This window comes from Dendrobates tinctorius, unplaced genomic scaffold, assembly GCF_039654945.1.
Source record: "Dendrobates tinctorius isolate UK_male_01 unplaced genomic scaffold, ASM3965494v1 ptg000144l, whole genome shotgun sequence".
Classification (NCBI taxonomy): domain Eukaryota; kingdom Metazoa; phylum Chordata; class Amphibia; order Anura; family Dendrobatidae; genus Dendrobates; species Dendrobates tinctorius.
The window spans coordinates 891,971-919,347 of NW_027361811.1; the positions used below are offsets into that span (position 1 = coordinate 891,971).

The following is a 27,377-nucleotide window of genomic DNA, read 5'->3' on the forward strand; positions in this document are numbered from 1 at the left end:
ATACTAAACAGGACAGAATCATCATCATTTTTATATGTAGGTTGAAACACAGTCATTAATTGATCAGAAACATCTGTGTAAGAGGCATAAAACATGGGGTAAGGTATAGCCAACTCTGCTATAAGGTTGAGGTTGTGTAAGACCATTCTATGTCACAGGTCAAACATCTTGACAAGACTGACCACCACAACAAACTATATGGTAGTTATACTACATCATCAAGGTTTCTCCCAGGCAAAGATATCAAAGCAGACTGGGATTTCAAGATGTACAAGCTCTTTTGAAGAAGCACTAAGAAATGGGATATGTTGTGCACCGTAGTTGTGGTGAACGGCCAAGGAAACTTAGTTCAGCAGATGAAATACACAATTCTTGCTTCCATTCCAATTTGTAAGATGTTCAGCAATACCATCAGCTCAGACCTGGCATCAACCAGTGGGATCCAGTTTCACCCATCTACTTTTTGTTTGTAGAAGTCTAACCAGATGTGGTCTTCATGGAGGTATTGCACCCCAAAATTACACCTTTGACATGGAAACAAGACCAAGAAACTCCAGTATGCATGAAAACATAGGAACCTGAGTGAAGAAAAATGCTAGCAGGTGTTCTTGACTGATGAGGAAAAATTAGAAATATTTGCATGTAACTTAAGGCAGTTTGTTCACCAAAGGGTTGGAGAGCAGTACAATCATGAGTGTCTGCAAGCACCAGTGAAGCATGCTCAAAGTTGCTTGCAAGTTTGGGGCTGCATTTCTGCAAATTAAATTGGGAATTTGTTAAAGATTAATGGTTTCCTTAATGCTGAGAAATACAGGCAGCTACTTATCCATCATGCAAAACCATTAAGGAGGAGACTGATTGGCTCCAATTTATTCTGCAGGAGCAGAACAGCACCAGATATACAGCCAATACCATTAAGAACTATCTATAGTGTGAAGAAGAACAAGGAATTCTGTAAGTGAAGCTATGAGTCCCACAAAACTATGATCTCAATATCATTGAGTCTATCTATGGCTATACAAAGTAACTGAAGGGTTGGGCAAACCTTCATCCACAGAAGATTTGTATTTAGTTCTCTGAGATTTTTGGAACAACCTCCTTGCCAAACTCCTTCCAAAACTGAATGGATGTGTACCTAAAAGAATGAATGCTTTGATTCTGGATTGAAGTCAAAGGGTGGTTACACTAAATAGTGATTTGATTTTGATTTCTCAACAAGGAGAGAATGGGCTTGATGCTATTGTTACGTTAGGGTGAGGAACTCATGAAAGACAGTAATACAGTGGTGCTCAGCTAGCAAGTCCAAATGGGAGAAGGTACAGCAGCATGTGAAAAAAGGAACATTAGCGGCATTCACAGCTTTAGGAAAAAGAGGTTTCTTCATTCGAATCCTTTAAAACATCCCTGTAGTGGAGGGATCGAGGAGAGGAAGAGAACAATGGGTTCAATGAGACAGACAACGGCCATATCGCACTTCAATGGGTCAGACCTATTTTATAAGCATTCTTATTTTGGAGCATTTTCCCCACACCTGACTACTGAATATTGATAATAATGAAGTTCAAATAAACTGATAAGTTCACTGCCTCTTGTAAATTATATACACATGTCATCTTTGTTCATTGCACCAAACACAACCTAAAGCAGTGGTTAAAGATTCACTACATTATGGGGTTTTTGAATGCACATTACATATAGTGTTCTAGATTCATTTTTGGCAGCAGCACAGAAGCATGTGCCCATTACTTTCTATTGTGGTTTATAAGGATGAGAGTGACTGAACATGGCCAACTTTATGCTGCAAAAAGTGAAGCACAATTTTCTGAGAGAAATGGAGCATTAGAAGTATGCTGAATGTGCCGCTGGATAGCAAGCTGCAAGCACAGAACTGTTTGTGGTAAATTACACAGATAATAAGCAGGCCAGTGGCCAAAGTTTGAACACCTGAGAGTTTCGAGCATCTCCCAGGTTGCCAGTCACTGGCCACTGACCTTGAATATTCACAACAAACTTTTACACCTTTTTTGTATTCATTTAATTCACTTGATCACATATGCAACATCTTCTTTTGTAGCTTGCAAATCGTGGCATGAATATTGTGATGATCAGCCGAACCTTTGAAAAAATGCAGAAGATTGCGATGGAAATCGGTATTTCTTTCATTCATTTTGTACTTGAATAACATCTAACATAATGAAGCTGTGTTCAGCTATGTACTGGAGCCTCCATTAGAAGCTTTATTCACAGATTATGAAAAAAGTAACAATGTACATCTCTATTTAATAATTGGTGGTAGTATGTAACCCATTTTTTAAATCTTCCTCACATATGTGTAAACAGGTTCAGAGATGCAGTAATGCAGAGCAAAGGTTAACAATAATGTGATTTAATTATAACAATAAGGAACTCCTCGCAGGGAGGCAACAGATAATTAACAGTAGGATTATAGTCTTGTTATTAGACTCCACTTATCGTGACTCATCCGTTCTTCAATCGCATGCAGTCTGATGAGCGTTGTAATACCGGCAACGGCCGACATAGCATCTTCAGGTGTAACTCGCCAACACACGATCCAGCTTCTGGTGGCAACGGGCGGTCTCCAGTTTTGCCTGTTGTGCCCCTAGCCCATTAATCTGTAAGGCCGCAGCAGGTGATGCTGTAGAAGTCTCTATCCAGTATGTGCTCCACCGCATGCCTTTTAACAAGGGGGAACACAACTTCCGATCCGGCACCTGGCACTCGTTTCTCAATGCGAACACCACACGCTTTCTGGCTCAGCGCCCTACGCTTTGGGAGCTCCCTGGTTCTGTGGGGCCCTCATGTGGCCTCTGCTGGGACACAGCTCTGCTCTCTCTCTGCAGAGCGCGGCACACACCTGTTTTCTCTCTCTGCCGGCGGAAAACTGAAACTCTTTTGCTGCGCTTCCTGCTCTCCCCCGGGTCTCGCCACGCCCCCTCTCACCAGGTCATGGATCCTATCTGGTTGCCCATTCTTTCCCCCCGGCAACACTGGACGCAACCACAGCAATTCCGAACCCGACATTGTGCAGGTACCCGTAGCCTGGTCTTCCACCTTACACTCCCGCTCTCCTTTAACATGCCATTCCACAGGCGAGAGCTCCTTCATCGGACGTTCACATTCTGCTACTTCTTGAATAATTTGTTGCCAAATGCATTGATCTTGTTCATAACGAGCAGGAGGCACCCAAGCTGTCGTCCACTCCAATCGGCGCAGTTCAGGTTGACTGGTAGGAGGCGAGAGAATATTTTGGTCTGACGAATCTGCCATCTCTGCTGCTTCAGGCCCGGACATTTCCCTGCGATTATTCAAGTCTGGGGCTGAGGTGAGTGCCTCTTTCTCATCACAGTCGAGAACCGTTGAAGTGGGTGCTTCAGTGATGTCTGGCAATCTTTCTCCCTTCTCAGGACCCTAACACAAGCAGGGCTGCAACATACTGAGATGAACTATACGGGTAGGTGCTCCTTCTTCTCGTTCGGGTTGAACTTTATACACCGGCCCGTCAGGATAGACTTGGTGTTTCACTCGATGCGGAGTCTTCTACCTTCGATGTTCCAGCTTTCCCCGGGCCTCTTGTCCCGAATCAACACCCGATCTCCTGCCCTTAGAGCTGTCCCTCGAATAGGCATCAGTTCCTGGTGCTGGAGTTCACGGAACTTCATCTGCACCAGTCGATGAAGAGTCTGTGGTCAGTGTCGATGTTCCCGGACCCAGGAAGACACCCCCGTCTCCGGGTAATCTTCCGGATCCAACTCCAGCCCTGTGATCTCCCGTCCCATCCGCCTGAACAGCAAGGTTTTCAGAGTGTATCCTGTTGTACTTTGCACTCGATTGTTGTACACCAAAGCTAATTCAGCCACAAACTCTGGCCAATCTTCCTCCAGTGTTTGGAGCATCTGAATCATAGTTTGATTGAACCGTTCGCAGGCCCCATTTCCCTGCGGTTGGTAGGGAATAGTCCTTGACTTCTCAATCCAGTACAAATGATGTAGCTCCTCCATCACCAGTCCTTGGAAACACGTACCTTGGTCAGAATGGATTCTTTTTGGGCAACCGTACACCCGGATGAAGTCTCGGCAAATGGCCTGTGCAGCTAACTCAGCCGTCTGGTCCCGGGTCAGAGTCACTACAGCAAACTTGGTGAAGTGATCGGTCATCACCAGGCAATGTTCATACCCGAGATGGGCTGGACCTATGGCCAAGTAGTTGATCAACAGTAGCTCCAGCGGAGCAGAAGTCACAATGGTCTGCATCGGAGTTCTTTGCTCCGGAGGTTTAGCTAGCTCGCAACTCCGGCATTTTTGACAAGCCTCTTCAACTGCTGTCCTCAATCGAGGGTGATACACCAGCTTCTGCAACCACTGAAACATCTTCTCTGGACCAAAGTGAGCCCTCTCTCATAGGCATCCACCACCACTGCAAAGATCAATTTTTCCGGGAGCACCACTTGCCAAGGGACCACCAATTCTAACTAACTGCACTCTGCTGTGTAACAATCCATCTTCCAACCGGAGCCTCTCCCGCTGTCTCAGAATCTGCAGGGCCCCTGGGGATGGGGCGTCTTTCTCACGCCGGCTAGGAAGTTGATTTAGGACTGTCTCAGCTGGGCAAGTTCCTTATCCGCTTGCTAGAGTTGCATCCAGTCTTCCCGAGGTTGTCCCAGCACCCATTCTCCAGACGTCTCTTCGATCTGTCCCTGCGTCACCACCAACTACCTGGCGAAGTCCTGGAAACTAGGAATCTCTTCTGCCTCCAATTTCTCATCTCAGTCGCGTTCAGGCCACTCATGAGTCTCTTGAGAGAGAGAGCATCAGCATGTGTATTCTCAGCCCAGGCCCGATAAGTGGTCTTGTACCAATACTTTGCCATGCGGGCCACCCATCATTGTTCCAAGGCCCCCAATTTTGCATTTTCCAGGTGAGCGAGGGGATTAATATTGGTGCGCACCAGGACTTTGGACCCCGACAAATATTTTGCGAACTTCTCAATCATTGCCCACACCAACGCTAACAGTTACAACTTGAAAGAGCTGTAGTTATCCAGGTTCCACTCTGAGTCATGAAGAGACTGGCTTGCATAGGCTATCACTCCTTCTTTCCCTTTCTGCATTTGCGATAGAATGGTCCCCAGGCCATGTAGACTCCCATCCTTGTGAAGACTAAAGGGCTGTGAGAAATCCTCATAAGCGAGTATTGAGGTCTCTGTCAAGGCCATTTTCAAGACTCTGAAGGCTTCTTCCTGGCAGCTTCCACACTGAATAGCTCGATTCTTCAAATCAGATGGGACTCCCTTTACTAGTTCCAGGAGTGGGTTAGCGAGGTGGGTGAAATTATTTACAAACTTTCGGTAATACTCAGTAAGCTACAAGAAGGCCCAAACGTCTTTCACTGTTTTCTGGGTGGGCCATTCTAGCACCGCTGATACATTTTCATGCACAGGTCTCACTCCCTCGGCGGATACGATGTGTCCCAGGTACTCAATTTGTTTGCAAAAGAGGTGACATTTTTGGGGTTTAACTTTCAGGCCGTGATTCTGCAGCTGACTCAACACTTGCTCCAGCCGCCAGAGATGTTCTTCAAAGGTGGCCGTATAGACAATGATATCATCAAGACAGCTGATTGTTGCTTCGAAATTCAAGTCTCCCAGGATCTTTCCATCAACCGCTGAAATGTCCCAGGAGCATTGGTCAGGCTAAAGGGCGTCCTATTAAACTCAAAAAGTCCCATTGGCAAAATGAACGCCGTCTTCGGCCGGTTGTGTTCAGTCATGGACACCTGCCAGTACCCGCTGGCCAGATTCAATGAGGAACAATACTTTACCTTTCCAAGGCAGACATCGAATTCTTAATTCTGGGCAAAGGGTAGGAGTCTCGCTCTGTACAAGCATTCAGTCGTCTGTAATCAAAAAAGGAGCGCAGAGTTCGGTCATCTTTCCAAACTAAAACAATGGGAGCCGCCCACGGGCTCTGACTCTCCCGTATGACTCCACTTTGCAACATGTGAGCTAGCATCTCTTCCTTGTACGTCTGAGGCGGTATCTGTTGGCATCTTTCTCGGACTAGTGCAGCATTTCCCGTGGGAATCTCGTGGTGCACCCGAAGTCATCATCATGGTGAGCGAAGACCTCCTAGTATCACTCCAGTACACCTGTTGCACCTGTTTTGGTGAGAGTCCCGTCAATTCAGCCCGCATCTGCTCCAAGATTCAATGACCCTCCTTCATGTTTCCAGACGGATGCTCCGGTGTCATTGGCTACGGTCCATGAATCTCCTTGCATTATCTGTACGTCCTCCGGTTGCACCAACTCTCCCGGCATTCCCAGTACCTGAGCCACTTCAATCTTGGGCAGGAGAATGAGATCATCTTCTCCCAGGTTGATGCATCGCACCACAATGTTGCCATCATGGACTGTGGCTAATGTCTGGCCTACGAAGAGTCCTGAGGGTACCTGTTCCACCGATGTTGGCTCTATCTGTACGTCCACCCCTTCGAGAGATGTACAGGCTCGTACTAGCAACGTGAGCACAGTCTGACCAGACGGTAGAATGAGTTGAGCAGCTGCTGGAACCATCACCTTCCCCAGTACTTTCCTGTCGCTTGATGTTTCCTGGGACTGGGCAGCTCATATCAGTTGCTGAAATACCTTTCTCTGGGGGATTTGTGGGCTCCAACGATCCAGGAAGGCCTCTTGCGGCTCACTGATCAGAAGGGTTTTGCATTCTTACAGTACATTCTTCCTGAGAGTCACCGCAGGCTCGCTGCCTATGTCTTTGGTGACCAACACGACCCTTTTTCGGCCCACATCCTTTCCGCACACTTTAGTCTCCATCCATACCATCCCTGCAAATGGGATGGGCAACTGGTTGGCCACCATCAGTCTAATCACGGGGCCCCACTTCCGCCACGACACTTCTGGGAAATGACGTCTAAATTACGCTTCCGGCATGGTGGTTACTTGCAATCCAGTATCAATCAAGCAACGGACAGCTTGAGCATTCACTTCAGCGCCGAAGGTAGGGCTCGTGGAAACTAAACTTTCGGGACTGCCCTCTCTCCTCATTGGTCTCTCATGCTCTGGGCGGCGTCACCCAGCCAAGGAACCCACTAATTTAAAGGCTGCCGAGGTAGGGACCGCCCCGTCTTGCACACCCTCGCGCATAGTGTCCAATATTTCCACACCTAAAACAAGTCGGATTCCATTCTGTATGGGATCATCCCACTCCCTGGTGATGTTCAACGCATATGCGGAACTCGGAATCACTCCTTTCTTTTGGCGTATTTTGAGCTGCACTGGGGACGATTCTGAGGCTGGACCTCTCTTCCTGCATTTTCCGCAATTCCTTCCGGATTTCTCGGGTCCATCCTGGTTCAGCCGCAGGTGAGGCAGGTACCTCATTGCTCTGGACCATCCCTGCCAAGGCTGCTGTCCCATGCTCCTGCGTTCTTCCTCGTGCTTCCGCCCCAATTTCTAAGAAGCTCATGCGCGGATTGGTATGCAGGCGCTCCCACAAAGCTTGCTTAAGCAATATGTCTCTGAGGCCCACCACAAATTGGTCCCTCAATATCACATCAGGAGGTCCCACTCTTATTGACCCCACATCATCCCATTTGTCGATGATGCGTGCACCTCTTGTAGCGCATTAATGTATTGAGTCACTGACTCCCACTCCCTCTGAACTCGACGAAACAATCGAATCCGCAATTCATTGTGATACCCATGTATCTCTTCCAAAATTCGCAACACCTTGTTCAGAGTTTCCCATTCGTGAGGGGGCCAAAACATTACAGAAGATCTAGCCTCCCTGTCCAGGGCCATCACAACAATCTCTGCTTGCATAGTAGGGGTCATAGAATGCATCCTCAACATGCCTTTAACCTGCTCAGAAAAGTCCCACAGCATTAAACTGCTCCTCGTGAATTTTGGGAGATTGCTGAGCATGGCCCCAGTGGTAAGCTGGACCTTAGGGTACTCATGACTGATTGGTCTACTGCCTCTGCATTCATAGACTGCATCATGCCGACTACACCAAGTGTAAGCAGGTTCAGAGGTGCAGTAACGCAGGGAATGCAGAGCAAGGGTTAACAATAATGTGATTTAATTATAACAATAAGGAACTCCTCGCAGGGAAGCAAAAGATAATTAACAATAGGATTATAGTATAACCCAACAGTTTTGTTATTAAACTCCACTTACGGTGACTCCTCTGCTCCTCAATCGCATGCAGTCTGATGAGTGTTGTAATATCGGCAACAGCCGGCATGCCGTTTTCAGACGTAACTCGCCAACACACCACTCGCCATCCAGCTTCTGGCAGTTTTGCCCATTGAGCCCCTAGTCCATTAATCTGTAAGGCCGCAGCAGGACATACTGTAGAAGTTTCTACCCGGTATGTGCTCTGCCGCATGCCTGTTAACAAGGGCGAACACAACTCCTGATCCGTCACCTGGCACTCGCTTCTCAATGCAAACACCACGCGCTTTCTGGCTGAGTGCCCAATGCTCTGTGCGCTCCCTGGTTCTGCGAGGACCTCGCGTGGCCTCTTCCTGGTTGCAGCTCCGCACTCTCTCTCTGCAAAGCGCGGCGTACACCTGTGTACTCTCTCTGCCAGCAAGAAATTAAAACTCTTTTCCTGTGCTTCCTGCTCTCCCCTGGGTCTCGCCATGCCCCCTCGCACCAGGTCATGGATCCTGTCCATTTCCCCATTCTTTCACCCTGGCAACACTGGGTGCAGTTCCGTGCAGGTACTCGCAGCCCGGTCTTCCTCCTTAAATATGCACATATCAAACCTCCTAAGGATGACTCTCCAAGCTCTATTTACCCCTCAGTTGCCATTTTAACTGTCCTGTAGTTCCAGGGACCCTTGTCTATCCTGCTCAGTGCAGTCTTTCTCATCTGTGCCAGCATAAGTGTGCCGTGTTACGTGGGGCTTAGGTCCAAGAAGGCTGAAATACTCGGGGCCCCTGCTGAGTCCCTCCAACTAGGGAAAACCCTGTCTGACCCTCAACCCAGGGTTTTTGCTAATGGTGCAACTGCCTGAGCTTCCAACCTTTCCTTATCTCCTGCTCAGCCCTAAGCTGAACCCTCCACCCTCCACCCAGTGAGTCGTCAAACCACCAAAGCCCACACAGTAATGACAGACAGGGAGAACTTAAACCGCACCGCGCCGCATACACACAAGACAATACCGAAATGTGAAGAGGGCAAAACAAAGCACAAATATAGGAAGGCGAGAAGGTAAAAACGGATCATACGCCACCAGCTACGAATTTCTCTCTCCAACACCTCCTCTCCAGACCGGAACCACTTGGCATAAAACACAAGCTATAATCGGCGACGCCCATAGGCCAGCACGACTATTTAAAGACCGTGGGTGTGACCAAACATCCCACCTGATTTCCAGCTAGATTAACCCCCAATAACCTGAGTAAAATCAAGCTGGTGCCACTGAGGCTATAGTGGACGGAGATGGAACTACCGCTGCCTGCCGAACGCTGTGGTGTGAATAGCGTCCGACATGACATGCTGTTTCTAATATGGATTTTCTACTGTGAGGGATGATACCAAAGAGAAGCCTCTTTCATTAAACTCCAGGAGTTCATGCCAGGACGTGATGTACTGCAGGATGGGCTGTATACATAGGACAAAAGGAAGAGATATACTGCAGGAGGAGGCTATATATACAGGGGACAAACATAGAGATATACTGTACAGTGGGCTGTGTATAGATGGAACAGAAATTAGAGATATATTGAGATATGGGCTGTATATACAGGGGATAGAAAGGAGAAATATATTGCAGGATGGGCTGTGATATAGGGGACAGAAAGGGGCGATAAATTGCAAATTGGGCTGTATACAGATGGCTGAGAGGAGAGACATACTGAAGTATGGGGCTCTCTATACAGGTCTGAGAATTATTGAACTGTTTTTCTTGCCTGCTGCTAAGATTTCCTTGATCTGAATCTGCAAATGCCACTCTATTGGTATTTGTGTAAGAAGATTATCTTTTGCTGTAATGCCGCTCTACTGATACATATGTCAGAAGGTCACTTTCTGTTATATGCTTCAACAGAGCATCATTTCCAATTTCATATCACTGATCTTTCGGCAGCAAGCAACAAACACAGCTCTGTGCCGCCCATGTGGAGTAGTGTTGGACATTTGACTTTTGGTAGATCCATTTAATTATGTAAAACCACATAAGCAACTATACTAATGTACAGTAGAGTGGAGCTAGTCAAGAGCACACAAAGGCTGGGGGGAAGGGATCTTCAGCGTTGAGGAGAAGCAAGTGCTGCTGGGAAATATAGTTTTAGCAGATAGGAGACGACCAACCAATCTTTTGTGTCAATAATGATGTATTAATGGGGTAGCTAGAGCTGGAAAAAGACACAAAGGTACAAGAAAGAAACTATATGTTGAGCTTAGACTAAAAAATTCTATACTGGGAATAACCCTTTTAAAGACAAATTTCAATCCCAACATTTCCAATCTATGCAAACTATTGAATATATCCGTAGGTAGAATTTTTTCACTATTGCTGTATTATTGTATATACATTGTAATAGCAAGTATTTAAATAGCATAATTGGCAAGAAAACCTTCTTGAATCTGTTGTTCTGCTTGGATATTTTTGTAAATGTACATGCTGACTACTCCAGTGCGTGATTATCTATTAACGGCAATGTAAATGTGGTAACAGACTGCTATTTTAGTGAGCAATTTGCAAATTTCTAATCTCCTCATCCATTGTTTAAGATTAATTTGCCTTATACAATTACTACATAAAAAGTATTAACACCTCTTGTACTTTTCAAAATTTTTTTACATTACATCCACAAATGTAAATTTTTTTTTTATTCAAATTGTATGTGATATTCCTACACAAAGTAGCAAGTATTTGTGAAGTGTAAAGGAAATGGTACGTGGATTTCTGAATATTTAAAAAATATAAATCTGAAAATTATGACATGCATTTGTATTCAGCCACCCTGAGTAGGACAACCTTTCGATGCAATCACTTCTGCAAGTCTTTTGTTGTATACCTCTACCAGCTTTGCACATTTAGAAGCTGAAATTTTAGCTCATTCTTCTTTGCAAAGCATCTCTATCTCAGTGAAATTGGATGGAGAGCATGGATCGTTGTCCTGCTGGAAGGTGAATCTACACCCCAGTCTCAAGTCTTTTGCAGCCTTTAACAGGTTTTCTTCCAGGATTTTCCTGAAGTTAGCTACATTAATCTTCCTATCAACTCTGACGAGCTTCCCTGTCCCTGCTGAAGAAATGCACCTTCACAGCATGGTGCTGATATTAACATGTTTGATGGTAGGGATGGTATTTTTGGGGTCATGTGCAGTTTTAGGTTTCCGCCATACATAGGCATTTGCATTTAGCCCAAAAATTCTACTTTGGTCGCATCTGACCAGAGCACCTTCTTCCACATTCTAGCTATGTTCCTTTCTTTTTACTTGCTTTTAAAAATGGCTTTCTTATTGCCACACTTTCATAAAGGCCATATTTGTGGAGTGTACAACTAATAGGTGTCCTGTGGACAGAGTCTCCCACTTGAGCTTGGTATAAATACTTTTTCAAGGCACTGTATATAAATACCACACTTTACTGTGTTATTTAATATCATGTAGTAAAAGGGATTGAAGCTCTTTCCTTTAACCCATCATATAGTAGATTGTTAAAGCAGACCCCTACATCAAACAGTGTGTTATCCAAGAAACCTCTACTGTCAATATGCAGAGAGGAGAGGAGTTTGAGACAATTTACTGCTGAATGATCTGCCAAGTACTTGGCATCACAGTATCAAAATGATTAAAACTTTGTTTTATAACTTAATTTTATTGATATGTTACTATTATGAACATTAATTTAGGAAAGTTAAAACAGGTTTCCATATAACATTACCTATCCAGTATTAATGATTAAATATATAGAATTCTGCATCATATTATATATAAAATTTAGTAACCACTGGTAGAGAATACTGAACTCTACGTGTCAATGAATCCCATGATTTAGTCGTGAAGTGCAACGTGGCATTGGAGGAGCTGTTTGAGCAAACTGGGCAATTGCTCTGGGCCCCCACCCAGGCCTACCAGCCTTTATAAGCCAGAAACTGCACTGATAATAATTCTTCATTATCAGAATAGCTTCTGAGGTTGTAGAAGGGTCGAAGGGCATTTAGTATCAGGAACAGACATTGTCAGAAGTCCCCTATGCAAGAACATACCCCCACACACAGTTAATCTCCCCCAGTCCTGTAACGCTAAATCTCCCTCACACGGTAAATCTCCTTCAGCTCCGTTACACTAAACCTGCACCCCCACACAGTAAATCTCCCCCACACACAGTAAATAACCCCACACAGGAAATACACCCCCACCAAAGTGAATCTCTGCCCACATACAGTAAATCTCCCCCCCGCATTACATTTAATCTTCGGTGTCTTCAGCTCCACTAGTGTGGAGCACTTACCACCAATGTTCTTCTTGCTTCTTTGCACCAGCGAGTGACATCAGCAGCGTGATCTCATGACCTGGTGGTCAGAGATTCAATTGTACTCGCGCCTGAAAGACGCAAGTAAAATTGTTTACTGGTAGCCAGTGAGCTGCACGTTCTGTGAGACAGCCGTCAGCTTGACAGCCCGCTCAGATGGTGGCCGACTCCCAGTTCGAGGGGCGGGGCGTCAAAATGCAGCTGCCAGGGGAGACACTTAGGAACGCCGCATTATGCGTCCCAATTGCAATATGTGTGCTTAACATGCAGTGTGTGTGTATATACTATGCAGAATGTGTGTAACATATATGTGTATAGCATCCGCATTTAAAAATATCAGCAGTGCACAGGATTTAGAGGAGTAAACCTGTTGGCAATCACACAACAAACAAGTAAAGCACTTATTATTTGGTTGATTGGATCATTTATGCTGGAACAAATATCAGTGTTCTCTGCAGCATATCACCCTTGTAAACAGGAGATGTGCTGTTGATAACGTGATACTGTGGAGACAGAATGATCTTGTTCTGTCCTCACTAAATGAGGCAGGCTCATGTAGCTATACTGGGGTCCAATAAGGAGACTGTGGTTGAGTCTGTGCTTTTACTCCTTTTGGAAGTGCATTGAGCAGCAAGGTGGTGTGCTGGTGAAAGGGAAAAAAAAAAACTCTTTTAAATCTTCTACCTGAGCGAGTGTGAACGAGCTGAGTGTGACCTGAGCGTAAGTGCGAGCTGTGGTAAGTGTGTGACTTGAGATTCTGTGACTTTGGATTCAGGGAGTTTCCAAGGGAGGTCTTACTGAATTGCTGTTATATTATATTAATACTTTTTTTTTTTTTTAATTTATTTTTGTTTATCTTATTGTCTGGTGCAATCCCCATTAGGATGTGCTCCACTATTGCCAATGCCATCCAGTGCACGTCATGCCGCATGTATGAAATCCTTGAGCAGCCGGTTGAGGGTGCATACTGCTGTGCAAGATGTGAGCACGTTGTGCATTTGGAAGCCCAGATACTGGATCTAAATGTGCAGCTGGCAACACTGAGATCCATAGACAATATGGAAAGGAGTCTTCTGCTCACTGAGCAGACGCTCAATGGGATAGATGAGGGGGAGGATGCTAGGTTGGAGCTGCAGGACAATGAATCAGCTAGCTGGGTGACAGTTAGAAGGCGGGGTAGAGGGAAGAGCACCAGGGAGGCTAGTCCTGATCTGGCACACCCCAATAAGTTTGCTAAGTTGGCAGATGAGAGGAGTGTTAGTGCAGGAGTAGCACTGCTGCAGCAAGGCATGTCCTCTGAAAGCCGGAGGAGTGTCTGCTCCAGTAAGGGGGGAAATAGGAGAGCAGGGCAGGCCAGACAGGTTCTGGTAGTGGGAGACTCAATTATTAGGGGAACAGATAGGGCAATCTGTCACAAAGACAGGGATCGTCGAAAGGTGTGCTGCCTATCTGGCGCTCGAGTCCGACACATCGCTGATCGGGTTGACAGATTACTGGGAGGGGCTGGTGAGGATCCAGCGGTCATGGTGCACATTGGCACAAATGACAAAGTTAGAGGTAGGTGGAAGGTCCTTAAAGATGATTTCAGGGAATTAGGCTGTAAGCTTAAAGCAAGGACCTCCAAGGTGGTATTTTCGGAAATACTTCCTGTACCACGTGCCACGCCAGAGAGGCAACGGGAGATTAGGGAGGTTAATAAGTGGCTCAGGAATTGGTGTAGGAAGGAGGGGTTTGGGTTCCTGCAGAACTGGGCCGACTTCTCAGTTGGCTACAGGTTCTACGCTAGGGACGGGCTGCACCTCAATGGGGAGGGTGCAGCTGTGCTGGTTGAGAAAATGGCTAGAAGGTTGGAGGAGTGTTTAAACTAGGGACGGGGGGAGGGTATTCCTTTTATAGGAGGGGAAGACAGTGCAGCTAGAGACCTGGGCACAAATAATGACATTGGGGGTGGGGGTGGCATGGGGGGTGGGGTTAGAACAGTTAATAATTTAAGAAAGAATAGAGGTACAGAGAGATACATAAAGTGCATGTATACTAATGCCAGAAGCCTTGCCAACAAAATGGAGGAATTGGAGTTAATGTTGTTGGAACATAATTATGACATGGTGGGGATATCTGAGACATGGCTGGACGAGAGCCATGACTGGGCAGTTAATTTACAGGGCTATAGTCTGTTCAGAAATGACCGAACAAATAAGCGAGAGGGAGGCGTGTGTTTATATGTAAAATCATCCTTAAAATCCATCCTTCGTGATAATATATATGAATCTAGTGAAAATGTAGAGTCCTTGTGGGTAGAGATAAGGGGAGGGGGGAAAAATAATAAATTACTGATAGGGGTTTGTTATAAGTCTCCAAAAATAATGGAAGCAACAGAGAATATCCTCATAAAGCAAATAGATGAAGCTGCGACTCAAGGAGAAGTCATTATTATGGGGGACTTCAACTACCCTGAAATACATTGGGGAACAGAAACTTGCAGTTCCAGCAAAGGTAATAGGTTTTTGACTACTATGAGAGACAATTACCTTTCACAACTGGTTCAGGACCCAACAAGAGGGGGGGCACTGCTAGACCTAATATTAACCAACAGGCCAGACCGCATATCAAATGTAAGGGTTGGGGGTCACTTGGGTAACAGTGATCACAAATTAATAAGTTTTCATGTATCCTTTAATAAGAAGTGTAGTAGAGGGGTTACAAGGACACTAAGCTTCAGGAAAGCAAATTTCCAACGGATGAGAGATGATCTTGGTGGAATTAACTGGGACGATATCCTGAGACATAAAAATACACAAAGAAAATGGGAGACGTTTATTAGCATCCTGAATAGGACCTGTGCACAATATATACCGTATGGGAACAAACATGCGAGAAATAGGAGGAAACCACTATGGCTAAATAAAGCTGTAAGGGGCGCAATAAGGGACAAAAATAAAGCATTTAGAGAATTAAAGCAAGTAGGTAGTGATAAGGCATTAACTAAATACAGAAGATTAAATAAATTCTGTAAAAAGCAAATCAAGACAGCAAAGATTGAGACAGAGAGACTCATTGCCAGAGAAAGTAAAAATAATCCCAAAATATTCTTTAACTACATAAATAGTAAGAAACTAAAAAATGATAGTGTTGGCCCCCTTAAAAATAGTCTGGGTGAAATGGTGGATGAGGATGAGGAAAAAGCCAATATGCTAAATGACTTTTTTTCAACAGTGTTTACACAAGAAAATCCCATGACGGATAACATGATCAGGGATAAAAATTCTCTGTTAAATGTCACCTGCTTAACCCAGCAGGAAGTACGGCGGCGTCTAAAAATCACTAAAATTGACAAATCCCCGGGCCCGGATGGGATACACCCCCGAGTACTGCAGGAATTAAGCACAGTCATAGATAGACCATTATTTTTAATCTTTAAAGATTCCATAATAACAGGGTCTGTACCACAGGACTGGCGTATAGCAAATGTGGTGCCAATATTCAAAAAGGGGACAAAAACTGAACTTGGAAATTATAGGCCAGTAAGTTTAACCTCAACTGTGGGTAAAATCCTGGAGGGTTTTCTAAAAGATACTATACTGGAGTATCTGGAGAAGAATAACCTCATGACCCAATATCAACATGGGTTTACAAGGGACCGTTCCTGTCAGACTAATCTGATAAGCTTTTATGAAGAGGTAAGTTCCGGACTGGACCAAGGGAATGCAGTGGATGTGGTGTACATGGACTTTTCAAAAGCTTTTGATACGGTGCCACACAAAAGGTTGAAACATAAAATGAGAACAATGGGGATAGGGGAAAATATGTGTAGGTGGGTTAAGAGCTGGCTCAGGGATAGGAAACAAAGGGTGGTTATTAATGGAGCACACTCAGACTGGGTCACGGTTAGCAGTGGGGTACCACAGGGGTCAGTTTTGGGCCCGCTTCTTTTTAACATATTTATTAATGACCTTGTAGGGGGCATAGAGAGTAGAATTTCAATATTTGCAGATGACACTAAACTCTGCAGGGTAATCAATACAGAGGAGGACAATTTTATATTACAGGAGGATTTATGTAAACTAGAAGCTTGGGCTGATAAATGGCAAATGAGCTTTAATGGGGATAAATGTAAGGTCATGCACTTGGGTAGAACGAACAAGATGTATAATTATGTGCTTAATTGTAAAACACTGGGCAAAACAGTCACTGAAAAAGACCTGGGTGTATGGGTGGACAACAAACTCACATTTAGCGGCCAGTGTCAGGCAGCTGCTGCAAAGGCAAATAAAATAATGGGATGCATTAAAAGAGGCATAGATGCTCATGAGGAGAACATAATTTTACCTCTATATAAGTCACTAGTGCGACCACACTTAGAATACTGTGTACAGTTGTGGTCTCCGGTGTATAAGAAAGACATAGCTGAACTGGAGCGGGTGCAGAGAAGAGCGACCAAGGCTATTAGGGAACTAGGGGGTCTGCAATACCAAGACAGGTTATTACATTTGGGGTTATTTAGTTTGGAGAATCGAAGGCTTAGGGGTGATCTTATTACAATGTATAAATATATGCGGGGACAATACCAAGAGCTTTCTAATGATCTTTTTACTCTTAGACCTGTGATGGGGACAAGGGGGCATCCTCTACATCTGGAGGAAAGAAGGTTTAAGCATACTCACAGACACGGATTCTTTACTGTAAGAGCAGTGAGACTATGGAACTCTCTGCCATATGATGTTGTAATGAGTGATTCCCTACTAAAATTTAAGAATGGACTGGATGCCTTTCTTGAAAAGTATAATATTACAGGGTATATACACTAGTTTCCTTAATATTGCGTTGATCCAGGGAGCAAGTCTGATTGCCGTATGTGGAGTCAGGAAGGAATTTTTTTCCCCAATGTGAAGCTTACTTGTTGCCACATGGGTTTTTTTTGCCTTCCTCTGGATCAACATGTTAGGGCAAGTTAGGATAGGATATGGGTTGAACTAGATGGACTTAAAGTCTCCCTTCAACCTTAATAACTATGTTACTATGTTACTATGTTACTGAACGTGATAGTATATTGGCGCGGTGAAACTGTAAACAATCATATACATACAATCAGTGCATAGTACAGCAGAAATACACATGTTGTACATTATGCATGAACATTTACAAAGCTAGTAACTGACCTAGGGATACAATTGACTAAGCTAGGCTAATATTAGAGCAGAAATTACCTAGAGAAAGTGTAAATACATACCGGCAAGGGGACAGTAATGGATGTGCTCCTTCTTGGATACAGGATGAAGGGAAATGGAGGCTGAGTTACCATAATGCATTGCAAAAAGGGGAGGAGAATCAGAAACAAGAAGTAGAAAGTAGGACCACAAACATGACTCTGGCTGCTAGAGGAAGCCAAAACACTGCAAACAAATAAAGATTGTGATTATGCAAGTTTCTCTATTTTCATACTAATGAATAACTGCAAAATTATGCAAACAGATGATCAGAGGTAACAAATTGGATGTCGGAGACAGAACAGATCTATTTGCAATCATTTTGTCCTCAGCAGTTTTGGATAGGCTGTGTATAGAGACTGGTAGGCTAGCGACAAGCAGCTTCAATATAATCAATCATTACCCATTTAATGGTCTGAAATCAGCTTGTATAAATGCAGCATAAACGATTCTGTTTGGTGCTGCAATATGTTAGCAATGGGTCTACATTTTTAGCAGTTGCCTATGGCCACACTGTGACTCTAAACCAGCACTGATGAAGTGGCAACGCCAACGAGGCCACTGCTATAGCCAGTGTATGTTGTGCAGACCCATCATTGCTAATGCTGGACAAACAGAGTCTGTGGGAAATCATGGAAGCACCCACACCTAAGCGGAAGGGATTGGTAAGGTGAGAACTCCTCCTTTTGTTTTTTTAATCCTCTACCGCCAGCCTGTAAAGAAAAATTATGGGGTTGGACATAACTGGCTGACATATGCATTTAGAAAACTATAAGCATTGTGCTATTGATTTAGGGAAAAAAAACATTGATCTGTCTAAAATGAATATGTTATATACATTTGGTTACATTTCAACAGAGAAAACTACAAGAAGAAAAGTTCGTATCATAGAAGCCGACTTCACCAAAACTGAGATATATAATCACATTGAAGAAAATCTTAAAGGGCTGGAGATTGGAATCCTAGGTAATACAGTATGTCGTGATCTGATCATTTGTTAAAAGGGGTTTTAAATAAATCTTGCGTCAACCACTTTTTCAGTCCATGTTCTTTCTCTGTGCACAACAGACTGCACCTTGACGGTACATAGACCATATAATAATCAACAGCACAATTTCTATCAATGATTTTACATATCAACTTTTTGGCCGTGTTGAAAAAACAAAACACATTGCCCCATAACCCTTTTTCCCACCGATGAGAGTCGAATATATAGAACTGTGGCCACATGGACATATCAGCTAAATAATTGTCACTATGGAGCTAGGTAGGTGAAGCTTCTGTATAAATATGAAACCGGTCACCAGCTCACCTATGTTTCCAACTTTGCATTTTGTAGAACCTGAAGCAGAAGCTGTTGCAAGGCGGTAATCAATTGTAAAAGGATGTGGATTTATCCAGCCCCATCCAAAAAGGTTAAAATGAGCACTTTTCATACCATTAAAATCCATAAAAGTGAGAGGAGGCTGATCATCAAACCCTATGCGTGCTCTTAATAGTGAATAAATGTTTGAAATAAAGTGCTAATTTTAACCCATTTGGATTGTGCTGTACAAATCCCCACCCCTGAAGCTTTTGTATCTCCGAGGTTTGGGAAAGTTTAACCGTTTCAACCCTAATAAAAAAAAAAATAATTTAAAAGATCAATTTTTTTGAAGTACTCATTATAATTTTTAGGTCTGTTCACATGTTTATTTATCCATCTGTGAAAAACATGACACACTGAAGATAAAAACGGACACACAGATGACACACTGATGGTAAAAATGGACACACGGATGACACACTGATAATAAAAATGGACACAGTGATCACACATTGATGGCAAAAACAGACACTGATGGTAAAAATGGACACACGGATGACACACTGATGTTAAAAATGGACACACTGATGGTAAAAACAGACACACTGATGGTAAAAATGGACACACGGATGACACACTGATGGTAAAAACAGACACACTGATGACACACTGATGGTAAAAATGGACACACGGATGACACACTGAAGGTAAAAACAGACACGCTGATGACACACTGATGGTAAAAATGGACACACGGATGACACACTGATAATAAAAATGGACACACTGATCTCACATTGATGGCAAAAACAGACACTGATGGGAAAAATGGACACATGGATAACAAACTGATGGTAAAAAATGGACACACGGATGACACATTGATGGTAAAAACAGACACACCAATGGCACACTGATGGTGAAACAGATACATGGATAGTACACTGATGACACACTGATGGAAATGACTGACACGGGTATCATTTTTTCACGTACATATTTAAACATGGACGTTTGAATGAGGCCTTTTGCAAAAAAATGTTCTGACTACATTTAAATTCTTTTGCTTAGATTTTTTTCAGTAATTTCTGAACACTTTACTCCGTGTTATGTAAACTTTAACATTTTTGTCTTTTCTTTTGGTCCACTAGTTAATAATGTTGGAATGCTCCCCAGTCCAAATCCTTGTTGTTTTCTTGCTACTCCAAACAATGATGAGGTACAGTATTTTACTAGAACACTTCTTTTTGGATTTGTCAAAATAACATATTATTATTATTATACATTTATATAGCGCCATTTATTCCATGGCGCTTTATTGTTGTGTTAGTTTTCAGACCTGCGAAATAATTTTCACTGGTTAATGTCACTAGTGTAAACGTATTCTGTTTTATATTGTTCACACTGTGTTATTTTTACAAAGCTTTATCCAAATAAAACATTTTGGGCCTGCATCATTTTTGTATTTGCTACTTTTTTCATTGAGTTGTTAGTGTTTTGAGGCTTTTTTTTGTACCATATTACCTTTTCATTTGCGCCTGCATTTAGCAGTTTTCATTGTTGGAGGTCGGGGTCCAGAGACCCATCGCCGATCGCTCAAACTAAGTGCAGAAGTGCTCATCTAATTCTTAAAGGGAACCTGTAAAGAGGTTTTTAGACCCCAAAGTAACGTCATCATAGTAAAATACCATTAATGAAGACTGCTTCCATATCTTCATATCTTCATCTTTTTATAAAGTCTGATGAAGGGGCCTTCTGAGCCCTGAAAGCTGGCAAATATAATCTCTCTGGTTAGCCAATAAAGGTATCACTCCTTTAATACTTTTCTCATTTTTTTGGGACATAAGTATTTACATCAATTTTTCTGGCTAACACGGTACCACAATATTATTTTGTATTGTACATTGTATTCCATCTTATGCAAATGAGCTAGCAAGAGCAGGGGCTTAGCTCACGGGACTCTTTTCCTCTTTTTCCTCCCAGTGTTGGGCTGAGTGCTGGCCTCTTGCCAATGATTGATAGGTCACTCTTCTTTGTGACCTGCTTCCCCGGCTGATGGATGACAAGACAACGGAGACATGGATTTCTAATAGGTATGGAAGTAATCATCATTACAGGTACTTTACTATGATGATGTTACTTTGGGATCTAAACACCTGTTGACAGGATCCCTTTAAGGATAAGCTCAGCACTTCTATCCATTAGCTTGAGCAATTGGCGATAGGTCTTTGGAGCTGGACCTCTGGACCAACCAGCGAGAAAAAATAGATTAAAAAATATTTAAGATTTTAGTGATCCTTTTAAATTAGCTTTTAATTTAGCAACCCCAATATTTAGCACAATATACTTTTTCTTATTCTTGCATCGATATATATATCAACTCACTGATCCACCTGACAAGGATCTACAGTGAAGACATTGGGATGTGCTTCGAACTGGAGAGGTTTGGCCTGTTGGTTATAAAGAGAGGCAAGGTAGTCAAGACTGATGGAATGGAATTACCAGCAGGGCACATAGCAGATGTACATATAGGGGTCGGTGGCATAACATCTTTAAATTTTTAACAAAGAAGGACACTAGTGTTCCCCTTTTTTTGAGGAGAGCACTCTCTCCGTATGCATCCCCGCTACACCAAGAGTGGGCACTTATTACCCAATTGAGGACTTCAAACTGTCCCAAGGTCGCGCAACTGCGCACAACAGTCCCCGGCAGTCCATTTAGCAGGATACTCCGGGCTACCTCCTGGCAGCCGATGTTTCACCAATTAGAAGGGAACTCCACAGCCCCTGGGATGCTTGAAATATTCTGGGCTTCAAGTGTCCCTGATGCCCGAGACCCAGGAGTCCTTGTCTCTTTTTATGGAGGCTCATACCCTTCAGGGTAGGTGTTGACTACTACCGCATAGCAGCCGCAGGGGCAGTACTATTTATAGTACGAGACCAGATCTCCCGGTTGAGGGAGCTGGCCGTGCCTGATGGAGGCCACATTGACGTATACCTTGTAGCCGGTGTTGTCCCTTATGAATCCGTAGCCTCTGCTAGTGTCCATATAGACTACCCGCCCATATGATCGGGGCGCAGATATGCCAGTCTCTCCTTTTTCATGCAGGAGCCCCCAGATCTCCCGCTCTCTGGCTTTCTTCTCCTCAATGACCTCCACTATCCAGGCATACGGTCCCGTATAAACCGCGGAGTCTGGTGGGCGGGTCGCGGTCGAGAGCGGGGGCGAGGCAGAAGCGGCTCTGATGTAATATAGGACGCAGACGTTGGCGCGGCCACAGGGGAGGCTGCAGCTGGAACCAAGGCCTCCATGGGCTCCAGCATAACAACCACGGGTGAGGCCACAGATGAAACAACAGCCGCACTTTCTGGTAAGGCAAATACTGCAGCCGATGATCCGGTTTTAGTCGGGGCCTGGAGTATGGCTGATACAGCAGCCGTTAGTCTGCAGGGGACACACCGTCATCCGGAACAGCCGGCATCACAGCGCAAGGCGTCGGGCAGGGAGGCTGAGGGCCAGTGTTGGGACCCCGTGGTCTGTCCGATGCTGGAAGTGTAGAAATCAGGTTGGGCTGGAATGCTGCAGGTGGGACCGTGGGCATGCTCACCTTTACAGCCGCCGCTGCTCCCTGCAGACTTTCCCATCGCTCCATTCTTAGCCATGAGTCTTCACCCCACCGTCCAGCAGGGCCGACCTCCAGGCCCGACAGCTCTGCAGGGAAACTCCCTGGGCAGGTTTCCAAATTTTGGAACATGAGGGTGCAGTTCTCTTCCAATGAACACCACTCCCTCCAAGGGCGGATGCTATAAAGCCCCGAGCCATCCAGAACAAACAGCAGTGTCCGTGCCTGTTGCTTTGGGCACCAAATCACCACAGTCATTTTCTTAGCAGTCAGCAATCCACAGTCCAGTTCTCCAAATTGTAATCCACAGGGAACAAGTGACGAACATGCCTACAACTGTGAACATTTGCTTTTCTTTTTATTGTTGTTATGAATTGTGGTTCTGTTTTTCCACCTGGGAATGGATCAGGTCCGGCGAAACGCTAATCCGGTCGCAAGCGCCGCCAATGTCCTGACCCTAGAGGCGGAACTACCATGTGTGCAGAGAAAACATCCCAATCTTATCAAGTGTTGCGTTCTGGATTAGAAGGATGTATGGGTATGCCCGGGGAGTGTGGGATGCTGTGTTCCCCGGTTGCCAGTCAATGAAGGATGCTGCTGTGTCTGGTACTAGGCAGTGGTGGGATTGAGTCCATTCTGCTGTGCAAGTTAGCAGGGAGTGGTTGTCTTGGGATGATCTGGAGGAATTTCACACCTGATCACTTCCTTCATCATCAGGTGGGCTATTTAACCCTATTTCCAGCTCAGGTCTTTGCTGTTTATTGCAGTTATTATGTGTTGTGGTGGTGCGTGTTGCTAGCAGTACTGGTTGTTCTCTTTCAGGGTTTATCTTAGGGTTCGTTTCTCTTTCTCTTCGTGCTACACTCCCGGGGTTTCTCACAGAGGAATCTACCTATTCTCTACTAGGGCATACACTGAGAGATGGGTAAACAGTATCCTGGCCTTTTAAGGCTCGCTTAGCTGGGGCAACTTGCGCCAAGTTCGTGGGTTTCTGCGCTTGTGCTGGTTTAGTGCCAGTGTTATGGATTTTTGATTGATATAGATATATATCTGTGTGTGCTGCGGCCTGTCCTAATTAGACAGAGTCTTATTGAGCGCTCATGGAAAGAAACACGCCAAGCCTAGTTAGCAGCAATCCTTTCCAGCAGAACTCTGGAAGTTTATTGAATATAATTGGTTTTATTAGTTCGTACAAAGGAGTGGTTACTTATTAACATAAAGGCTGAACTTCTTATCTAATTGGTCAGTTTAAATACATGAACATATATGGGTGTCCGACATGAGGTGACTTAAGAATCAGATGATTTACTGCCCCTTGTCTTACAATGTCTGCAAGACTCCAATATCGGCTTGGACCATCTGGCCTAACTTCCTCTTCTGTATGTCTGGAACAAATGTCACAAGACAATGCTATCATGAGGTAACATCAGCCTCTCAGACTGGTTCATGGGGTTAGGTCATCTCCAGTAACTAGTTACAAAGTTCAGGACAGCTGTGATTATATCTCTAAGTGCGCATATAGGAATATAGAGTATATATGAGTACATAAGTATATAGCATATAGCCTATAGCAGGCAAGTGAAATCTAGATGAAACACATATACATATATACACTCACTGGCCACTTTATTAGGTACACCATGCTAGTAAGGGGTTGGACCCCCTTTTGCCTTCAGAACTGCCTCAATTCTTCGTGGCAGAGATTCAACAAGGTGCTGGAAGCATTCCTCAGAGATTTTGGACCATATTGACATGATGGCAACACACAGTTGGCGCAGATTTGTCGGCTGCACATCCCTGATGCGAATCTCCCGTTCCACCACATCCCAAAGATGCTCTATTGGATTGAGATCTGGTGACTGAGGAGGCCATTTGAGTACAGTAAACTCATTGTCATGTTCAAGAAACCAATCTGAGATGATTCGAGCTTTATGACATGGCGCATTATCCTGCTGAAAGTAGCCATCAGATGTTGGGTACATTGTGGTCATAAAGGGATGGACATGGTCAGCAACAATACTCAGGTAGGCTGTGGCGTTGCAACGATGCTCAATTGGTACCAAGGGGCCCAAAGAGTGCCCAGAAAAAATTCCCCACACCATGACACCACCACCACCAGCCTGAACCGTTGATACAAGGCAGGATGGATCCATGCTTTCATGTTGTTTACGCCAAATTCTGACCCTACCATCCGAATGTCGCAGCAGAAATCGAGACTCATCAGACCAGGCAACGTTTTTCCAATCTTCTACTGTCCAATTTCGATGAGCTTGTGCAAATTGTAGCCTCAGTTTCCTGTTCTTAGCTGAGAGGAGTGGTACCCAGTGTGGTCTTCTGCTGCTGTAGCCCATCTGCCTCAAAGTTCGACGCACTGTGCATTCAGAGATGCTCTTCTGCCTACCTTGGTTGTAACGGGTGGCAATTTGAGTCACTGTTGCCTTTCTATCAGCTCGAACCAGTCTGCCCATTCTCCTCTGACCTCTGGCATCAACATGGCATTTCCGGCCACAGAACTGCCGCTCACTGGATTTTTTTTCTTTTTCGGACCATTCTCTGTAAACCCTAGAGATGGTTGTGCGTGAAAATCCCAGTAGATCAGCAGTTTCTGAAATTCTCAGACCAGCCCTTCTGGCACCAACAATCATGCCACGTTCAAAGGCACTCAAATCACCTTTCTTCCCCATACTGATGCTCGGTTTGAACTGCAGGAGATTGTCTTGACCATGTCTACATGCCTAAATGCACTGAGTTGCCGCCATGTGATTGGCTGATTAGAAATTAAGTCTTAACACACAGTTGGACAGGTGTACCTAATAAAGTGGCCAGTGAGTGTATTTCCATAACACCAGTCTTGTGTGATCTTTCTGCGATTGCGTATGTCAATTGTGAAGCAAACAACAAATAGGACAAAATAACTGAAAACTTCAGTGTGCATAACTATTCACCTCCTAAAGTCAGTAAAATGTAAAGCCTCCTTTTGCAGCAATTACAGCTGCAGGTTGCTTTTGATAAGACTCTGTGAGCTTTCCACATCTTGGTACTGGGATTTTTGCCCATTCCTCAAGGCAAAACTGCACCAGCTCTGTCAAATTAGATGGTTTCCTCTAATGAAAAGCAATCTTCAAGTCCGACCACAGATGCTTAATTGGTTTAAGGTCTGGGCTTTGACTAAGACACTTCAAAACATTTACACATTTCCCCTTAAGCAAATCAAGTGTTGCTTTAGCAGTATGCTTTGGGTCATTGTCTTGTTGAAAGGTGAACCTCCGTCCAAATCTCAAATCAATGACAGACTGAAGCAGGTTTTGCTCAAGAGTAACCCTGTATTTTGCACCATCCATCTTCCCCTCTGCTGGGACCATTTTACATGTTCCTACTGCCAAAAAACATCCCCAGACCATGAGGCTGCCACCACCATGTTTCACTGTGGGGATGGTGTTCTTGGGGTTATGAGTTGTGTTGATTTTTCGCAAGACATAGCATTTACTGTCATGGCCAAAAGTATTGACACCCCTGCAATTCTGTCAGATAATACTCAGTTTCTTCCTGAAAATGATTGCAAACACAAATTCTTTGCTATTATTATCTTCATTTAATTTGTCTTAAATGAAAAAACACAAAAAGAATTGTCCTAAAGCCAAATTGGATATTATTCCACACCAAACATAAAAAAGAGGGTGGACAAAAGTATTGGCACTGTTTGAAAAATCATGTGATGCTTCTCTAATTTGTGTAATTAACAGCACCTATAACTTACCTGTGGCACCTAACAGTAGAGTTGAGCGAAACGGGTCGAAAAATTTCAAAAGTCGCCGACTTTTGGCAAAGTCGGGTTTCATGAAACGAAACCCGACCCTAGGATGAGGTCGGCCACGAGGTCGGCGACTTACGCACCAAAGTCACGTTTCAAAAGTTTGTTTTGCGCTCTTTTTCAGCCAATCAGGATCCACGGACACTGTGGGCAACGTGATGACATAGGCAGGGGTCACCACCATCTTTCAGAAGGGCATGCAAGTGATTGGCTTGTTTTGGTGGGCGTAACAGGGGGTATAAAAGGGCGTGCACGCCGACCGCCATCTTACTTCTGCCGATCTCAGTATAGGGAGAGGTTGCTGCTGATTCTGTAGGGAGAGCGTTAGGCAGGGAAGAAGACAAAAAAACTGCTTCTGCTGCTAGCGATTTGGCCTGCACAACACACCAGTCACTGTGTGTGCAGTGCAAGGGGAGGCTATATAGTGGTGTATCAGTGGTGTTGGTTGTTGGGCTGCCTTCTAAGGCTTCCTGACATTCCTGCATTGCTGTTTACCCACTGCTCCGCAAACTGCTTTTTTAAAAGCAATCCCAATTTTTTTTTTTTGTCCTGAGAAGAAAAAAAAACTGCTTCTGCTGCTAGCAATTTGGCCTGCACAACACACCAGTAACTGTGTGTGCAGTGCAAGGGGAGGCTATATTGTGGTGTATCAGTGGTGTTGGTTGTTGGGCTGCCTTTTAAGGCTTCCTGACAGGCTGGCATTGCTGTTTACCCACTGCTCCGCAAGCTGCTTTTTTAAAAGCAATCCAATCTCCCTTATCCTCTAGTCCCTTTTGTCACAGCTGTGCCATCGAGCCTGTGACATAGCGCTCAGATATCAGTGGGCCTCACACAATCCAAAACTGTCCACAAGTGTCTGCAGAAATTAAAAATCTCCCTTATCCTCTCGTCACTTTTGTCACAGCTGTG

General features: G+C 44.4%; 1 protein-coding gene across 3 annotated transcripts in view; it reads left to right on the forward strand.

Annotated features, from left to right (window-relative positions):
- HSD17B3 (hydroxysteroid 17-beta dehydrogenase 3) overlaps nt 1–27,377 on the forward strand; it is a 254,388-nt gene that overhangs the window by 153,166 nt on the left and 73,845 nt on the right. For 2 of the 3 annotated variants that reach the window (XM_073545951.1, XM_073545952.1), the window contains exons 3-5: nt 2,075–2,150; nt 18,588–18,695; nt 20,187–20,254. In XM_073545951.1, coding sequence (XP_073402052.1) covers nt 2,075–2,150; nt 18,588–18,695; nt 20,187–20,254 — 252 coding nt within the window. The remainder of the gene's footprint in view (nt 1–2,074; nt 2,151–18,587; nt 18,696–20,186; nt 20,255–27,377) is intronic. The other variant, XM_073545953.1, reaches the window with a different exon arrangement.